The 7,316-nt window shown below is 53.1% G+C and overlaps 1 protein-coding gene across 1 annotated transcript; it reads right to left on the bottom strand.

Moving 5' to 3' along the window:
* Positions 1-943: 943 nt before the first annotated feature.
* ID1 (inhibitor of DNA binding 1, HLH protein) lies at positions 944-2,160 on the bottom strand. The gene is made up of 2 exons (XM_023220380.1): positions 1,641-2,160; positions 944-1,396 (listed from the first exon to the last, which is right to left on the bottom strand). The coding sequence occupies exons 1-2, from the start codon at positions 2,061-2,063 to the stop codon at positions 1,355-1,357; spliced, it is 465 nt and encodes a 154-aa protein (XP_023076148.1). The 5' UTR covers positions 2,064-2,160; the 3' UTR covers positions 944-1,354.
* Between the last annotated feature and the right edge of the window lie 5,156 nt (positions 2,161-7,316).

Here is a 7,316-nt window from a genome sequence, read left to right as displayed (position 1 = left end):
ACACATGCTCTATTTGCCCTTCTGCACACAGCCCCGAGCATACCCCTACTTACACCCCCAGGCCTATATGTGAACAGTTGGCCCATCCCCACTGTGGAGTAGCAGGGGGAGGGAGACCAGCTTACTCCTGTTACATACACAGGAGTAGACACCCATACATGCTCCCCAGAGTAGAAATCCACATACATGTCCAGGCAGATAGGCCGTTGCCAATGACATATTTATCCTGCTCAGGAGCTGGGGAATGAGATTCCACTCCTCAGATCCTACGCAGGAGCCCTGGGGTTGGGGGGAGATTTGTTTGAACTGCCAACAGAGCCAGGCCAGGGTGATGGGGCTGAGTCTGGACCTAGAGCAGGTGTCCCAGCAGCTGTGCCCAACCTGGCCCTGCCAACTTGCTCACCCACTTGGATGAGCCAGGAGCCCCAGGGCGGCCTGCTGGAACCCAGAGGTAGGCTGTTGGGGGAGGCACCTCCTACTGGGGAATGGGGTGATAGAATCACTGCCTCTCACAAGCTATGGCCCTAAGCAAGTCCTTTACCACTGGGTCTCATTTTATCCACATCTTGGCAAGGAAGTGGGTGGTCCAGCGACCAGGTTCTCCAACTTAAATGGGTTGCTCAATACTCCAACACAGAGGGGCCCTGGCAGGTTCATCTGCATTTTAACAACCTCCCCAGGTGATCCAGATGGCCCAATGATCACTTTGAGAAACCCCAGAGGTCTAGAGTATTTAGTTTTATAACACTAGGGAGCAGGGAAATGGCCGGGGATGGTGGGGGGAAGAATAGACTTTAAAGACACCGGAAACACTCATTCAGGCCGGTAAGAGCAACAGTCCAGATGTAGCCTGCCAGTTCTCCTCCCAGAACCAGCTGTGAAGAGGGTCAGGGGTCAACCCCCAGCCCAGGCCCCTCCCCTCAATGCAAGAAGTCACTGCAACTTTACCACCATCTAAATTATTTGTTTAATAACAAAGAAACAGCCCCACATAACTATTGTAAAACAATATTCTCAGTCGGTGATCATTGTAATATACAATACAAAGCAATTTCCTCAGAAATCTGAGAAGCACCAAACGTGACCATTTTTAAAAATGTCTGCTTTTCAAAAAATAGAAACACACGAGTGGAATCCCACCCCCTAAAGTCTCCGGTGACTAGTAGGTGTGGAGAGAGGGTCGCCCTCTCCTCTCCAGTTCCTCAGCCCTAGGCTGGATGCTGTAAGGGCGCAGTGGCCGCCGATCTGTCTAGTTCGCCCCCAGATCCGGCGAGGCGCGTTGGAGAGACCACACAGCACTTAATTCCTCTTGCCCCCGGATGGCTGGGGTGCGCCGATCCCTGGGGAATGCGCTTCAGCGACACAAGATGCGATCGTCCGTAGGAACGCATGCCGCCTGTGAAAACGAGAGAAGAGGTGAGACCGGCGCGTTGCGGGGGGGACGCCGCTCCGAGCGCAGCGGACGCCCCCTTCCCCAGGAGTACACGACGGGGGAGCGCTTTTTCCAGGCTCCTTAGGCACCCCCGCATAGCCAGCTACCCGCAAAGATGGGACGGAACTGGTGCAAGCGCCCACGCCCTCTCTGGCCTCAGTTTCCCCGTCGGCATAAGAATAATCTAGTGGTCGGATCCGGATCTCACCTCGGCCGTCAGGGCGCTGATCTCGCCGTTGAGGGTGCTTAGTGGAGCCCGGACCGGCAGCCCTCGGCCCCCGGGGGTCCCGACTTCGGATTCCGAATTCAGCTCCAACTGCAGGTCCCTGATGTAGTCGATGACGTGCTGGAGGATCTCCACCTTGCTCACTTTGCGGTTCTGGGGCAGAGTGGGCACCAGCTCCTTGAGGCGTGAGTAGCAGCCGTTCATGTCGTAGAGCAGCACGTTCACCTGCTGCTCGTCAAGCAGGGCAGGCAGGCGCGCCCCGGCGCCCCCGGCGCAGCGCGAGATGGCCACGCTTTGCTCAGACAGGCAGCGCACCACCTCGCCCGCGCCGCCCGCTGCCTTGCCGGCCTTCAGCGCGCAGCTGGGGCCTGCGGCGGCGGCGGTGCTACCACTGGCTACTTTCATGATTCCTGGCGACTGGCTGAAACGGAATGGGCAAAGCGAACGGAGAAGGCGGGAGCCCGAAGCAGAGATGAAAAACGGAGCAGTTAAGAACGTGGAATGAAAGCTCGGAGCCACCGCAGGTCTTTTATAAACATGCCACGACCCCCGGAGGGGCGGGCTCAGAACGTTCAAAAGCAGCCAATGGGCAGCATGGGGGCGTGGCCCGCGCTCCTAGGTTCCGCCTTATGCTCTTCTAGTGCACCCTCTCAATCTGGAAAGACTACCCGAGTTTCAAGAACAGCTAGGGTGGGTGGGTGGCAGGGCACCGGGCAGGGCAGCGGGTGGAGGCGAGGGCTGCACTGGGCACCTCGTGAAGGAGGCAAGGAAGCTAAGCCGGCATTGCCTTATAATGAAAAGACCTCAGGTATCAGTTTTTCCCATATTCACTTTCTCACTTCTCCAGCTCCATTTCACAGATGAGAGAAGTTGAGGCCCGAACGGGGAAGCGGCTGGCTTTGGATAGCCCAGAGAGCCTGGGTTTCCGGACCCTCTTGGAAGATACCTGTGGGACCCTGATTTACAAATATCAGGACCGAAATTTAAAGCGGGCGCTCCTTTACATCTGCTCCCCTGGGGTTTCTCAATTTCTAGATAATGTTGCTGTTCTTGTTCCTGAGACCCGGAGGGCCTACCCAGTTCCCCCCGGGTGGAAGCAATTAATTCGGGAAGGCCTAGTAAGTTTGGGGCTGGGTGGCTGGGAAGTGAACTAGATAGAGCGCAGTGGAGTGAGGCTGCATTCGATTCCACCTTGAATTTGCAGCCCCTTACAAAAAGTTCCTAAACCTGCAACAACTCGTGATTTTTAAATGTTTTTTCCCGTTTTTGGCTACATTTTAAAATTTTTTTCTCAAAGACCTCAGAGCAGGGTCTCCCTCCCACGGCGCAGCAGCTGCGGAGCTAATCTCCCCCCTCTCCTTCCCGGGCCGGTCTGTGTCAGCGTCTGAACAAGCGGCTCAGACCGTTAGACGCCAGGCCTGTGACGTCACCCATTCATAAAACCCGGACGGACTGTCAGGCTGGCGCCGCGCGGGCGGTCGCCATGGAGACGACAAACTGAGCTAGCTAGTTCCCTCGCTCCCCACAGCCCGTCACCTGCAGACCCCGGGCGGGAGGCCTGGGAATGCGTTCCTCGCGGGCGCGGTCGCTGAGCAAGGGTCACCTTACCTCCCCGCCCCACACCTGCGAATCTCCCCACCCAGACCCACAGCACAGCCTGGGCCGCTTGGGAGGTTTCCTCACTGCTCCCCGCACCTCCCCGCCCCAGCTACCTGCTCCAGCGTGGGGAAAAAGGCCTGAGTTCCCTTTCCAGCTCTGCAGCTGGGTGGATTCAGGCGGGTCGCATGCCCTCTCTGAGCCCTAATATTTAATATTTGCCTGATATTTAAATAATCACAAACGTGACCATTACTTTGTACACCGGGCACTGTGTGAAGAGTTTGTCTTGATCATCTTTTTTCATTTATTTCTTATCTTAAAAAATGAAGGTCTGAGCGATGGCTCACGCCTGTAATCCCCGCACTTTGGGAGACTGAGGCGGGTGGATTGCCTGAGGTCATGAGTTCGAGACCACCCTGACCAATATGGTGAAACCCCCACCTCTACTAAAAATACAAAAATTAGCCCGGCATAGTAGCGTGCGCCTGTAATCCCAGCCACTGGGGAGGCTGAGACAGGAGAATTGCTTGAACCTGGGAGGCGGAGGTTGCAGTGAGCCTAGATAAAGCCACTACACTCCAGCCTGGCCACAGGGTGAGACTCCATCTCAAAAAACAAAAAACAAAAAAACGGGCGCGGTGGCTCACGCCTGTAATCCCAGCACTTTGGGAGGCTGAGGCGGGCGGATCACGCGGTCAGGAGAGCTAGACCATCCTGGCTAACCGGTGAAACCCCGTCTCTATTAAAAATAGAAAAAATTAGCCCGGGCGAGGTGGCGGCCGTCTGTAGTCCCAGCTACTCGGGAGGCTGAGGCACGAGAATGGCGTGAACCCAGCAGGCGGAGCTTGCAGTGAGCCGAGACTGCGCCACTGCACTCCAGCCTGGGCAACAGAGAACACTTCGTCTCAAACAAACAAACAAAAAAAGATACCGGGGTCCGGGCGCAGTGGCTCAGGCCTGTAATCCCAGCACTTTGGGAGGCCGAGGTGGGCAGATCACTAGGTCACGAGTTCGAGACCAGCCTTACCAACGTGGTGAAACGTCGTCTCTACTGAAAATAAAAAATTAGCCGGGCATGGTGGCACGTGCCTGAAAATAAAAAATTAGCCGGGCGTGGTGGCGCGTGCCTGTAATCCCCCAGCTACTCAGGGGGCTGAGGCAGGAGACTCGCTTGAGCCCAGGAGGTGGAGGTTAGAGTGAGCCAAGATCACACCACTGCACAACAGCCTGGGCAATAGAGTGAGACTCCGTCTCAAAATAAAATAATAATGATACAGGGTCTCACTCTGTCACCCGGCTTGATCAAGTTCTGCAGTCTGTTTCACAACTCTAAGGAGAGGAGCTGTTTGGTGTCTTTATACAAAGGAGGAAACTGAGGCTCCAGAAGACTCCTGAGAGTTATAATCATAGTTGCGTTATTATAAGGAGGGTACAGTATTGCAATGCAATCGCTTCCTGCTGAGAGCAGGCAGTCTGATTGCAGAGTCCTGGATATGCCGCAGGTGGGGAAACTGAAGCTCAGGTTAGTCACAAAGCCACACAACATTAGCAGGGGTAAAAATCTGTGCCCACCAGTGAAGGGTGATATTATGGTCCCTCCCTGCTCCCCTCCGACCCACTACCCCGCAGCAATGAATTCACTTGAGTTATCAGCAGGTTCCGTTTTCCCACAGAAGTTTGCAGGGGGGGGGGGGGGGGGGAGGGAACAGTAAAGGAGCCTTCTGTCTCCACATCAGGAAACCAGGAAAACCAAACCAATCAGTGAGACCAGCTTCAAAAGAGAGAGACATCATCAATTAATTAGCTAGACTCCTCATCCCCTTACCACACACACCAAAACTCTCTCAACTCCCTATGCCTTGTTTAGCAATCCTAAATTAATGATGGGAGGGAATAGTTTGCTGCTCAAAAGAACTGCCAAAAATTGGAAGAACAATGGTCAACCAGAGGAAATTAGAGTATTAATTCATCACCAAGTGTTTATTTTTATTTATTTATTTTTGAGACAGAGTCTCGCTCTGTTGCCTAGACTGGAGTGCAGTGGCGCGATCTTAGTTCACTGCAACCACCACCTCCTGAGTTCAAGCAATTCTCCTGCCTCAGGCTCCCCAGTAGCTGGGATTAAAGGCACCCACCACCACGCCCAGCTAATTTTTGTATTTTTAGTAGAGACGAGGTTTCGCCATTTTGGCTAGGGTGGTCTCAAACTCCTGATCTCAGATGATCCGCCTGCCTTGGCCTCCCAAACTGCTGGGATTACAGGCATGAGCCACTGTGCCCGCCATCACCAACTGTTTTATTTATTTTTATTTTATTTTATTTATTTATTTATGTATTTTGAGATGGAGTCTCGCTCTGTCACCCAGGCTGGAGTGACAGCCTGGAGTGCAGTGGCGGGATCTCGGCTCACTGCAAGCTCTGCCTCCTGGGTTCAAGTGATTCTCCTGCCTCAGCCTCCCGAGTAGCTGGCATTACAGGCACCCACTACCACCCCTGAGTAATTTTTGTGTTTTTAGTAGAGACAGGATTTCACCACATTAGCCAGGCTGGTCTCGAACTCCTGACCTCAGGTGATCCGCCCTTCTCCGCCTTCCAAAGTGCTAGGCTTGCAGGCGTGAGCCACCACGCCTGGCCTTTTTTTTTTTTTGGCTTTGTTTTTGAGACAGAGTCTCGCTCTGTCCCCCAGGCTGGAGTGCAGTGGCGCGATCTCGGCTCACTGCAACCTCCGCCTCCTGGGTTCACGCCATTCTCCTGCCTCAGCCTCGAGTGAGTAGCTGGGACTACAGGCGCCTGCCACCACGCCTGGTTAATTTTTCGTATTTTTAGTAGAGATGGGGTTTCACCGTGTTAGCCAGGATGGTCTCCATCTCCTGACCTCGTGATCTGCCGGCCTCAGCCTCCCAAAGTGCTGGGATTACAGGCATGAGCCACTGAGCCCGGCCTTTTTTCTTTTTTTCTTTCTTTTTTTTTTTTTTTTTGAGACGGAGTCTCGCGCTGTTGTCAGGCCAGAGTACAGTAGCGCCATCTCGGCTCACTGCAATCTCCGCCTTCCAGGTTCAAGTGATTCTCCTGTGTCAGCCTTCTGAGTAGCTGGGATTACAGGGGACCGCCACCACACCTGGTTACTTTTTGTACTTTTAGTAGAGATGGGGTTTTGCCACGTTGGCCAGGCTGGTCGTCTCAAACTCCTGACCTCAGGTGGTGATCCACCTGCCTCAGCCTCCCAAAGTGCTAGGATTACAGGCGTGAGCCACCGGGCCAGCGGTCATTCCTTCTTATTGCTAAGTAGTGTTCCATTATATAGATATACCACCACTTGTTTATCCAGACACTTGGGAGGGGCATTTGGATTGCTCATAGTTTCTGGTTAGTAAAATAAAACTGCTATGAACTTGTGTGGCTGAGGTGGGCAGAATGCCTGAGCTCAGGTGTTCAAGACCAGCATGGGCGAGATGGTGAAACCCCATCTCTACAAAAAATACAAAAATTAGCTAGATGTGGTGGTGCATGCCTGTAGTCCCAGCTATTTGGGAGGCTGATGTGGGAGGATTGCTTGAGCCCAGGAGGTTGAGGCTACAGTAAGCCAAGATCATGGTGCCACTACACTCCACCATGGGCAACAGAGTAAAACCCTGCCTCCAAACAAACAAAAAAACCCAGCCAAACTGTTTTCCAAAGGTGGTTGTACCGTTTTATATTCCTATCAACAGTATTGGAGAGGTCCAGTTCTTCCATATCCTTTCTAACACTCCAACAGTTGGTATGTTGCATAACTAAAATACAATATCGCAACCAGAATTCAGGTGAGATTCAGTTTTCTTTTCTTTTCTTTCTTGAGATGGAGTTTCGCTCTTGTTGCCCAGGCTTGAGTGCAATGGCATAATCTTGGCTCACTGCAACCTCTGTCTCTCGGTTTCAAGCAATTCTCCTGCCTCAGCCTCCCAAGTAGCTGGGATTACTGGCATGTGTCACCATGCCTGGCTAATTTTTTGTATTTAGTAGAGATAGGGTTTTACCATGTTGGTCAGGAGGGTCTCAAACTCCTGACCTCAGATGATC

The sequence above is a fragment of the Piliocolobus tephrosceles genome, chromosome 20 (assembly GCF_002776525.5).
Source record: "Piliocolobus tephrosceles isolate RC106 chromosome 20, ASM277652v3, whole genome shotgun sequence".
Lineage (NCBI taxonomy): Eukaryota > Metazoa > Chordata > Mammalia > Primates > Cercopithecidae > Piliocolobus > Piliocolobus tephrosceles.
The sequence above is the reverse complement of the archived record's forward strand: the minus strand, read 5'-3'. Positions and strand labels throughout refer to the sequence as shown.

Bases quoted from the DNA above. Each gene is read 5' to 3' on its own strand.
- ID1 (XM_023220380.1), bottom strand. From the start codon at position 2,063: ATGAAAGTAGCCAGTGGTAGCACCGCCGCCGCCGCAGGCCCCAGCTGC. The intron at 1,397-1,640 runs GTGAGATCCGGA...TCGTTTTCACAG, and splicing joins TCAGCGCCCTGACGGCCGAG to GCGGCATGCGTTCCTACGGA.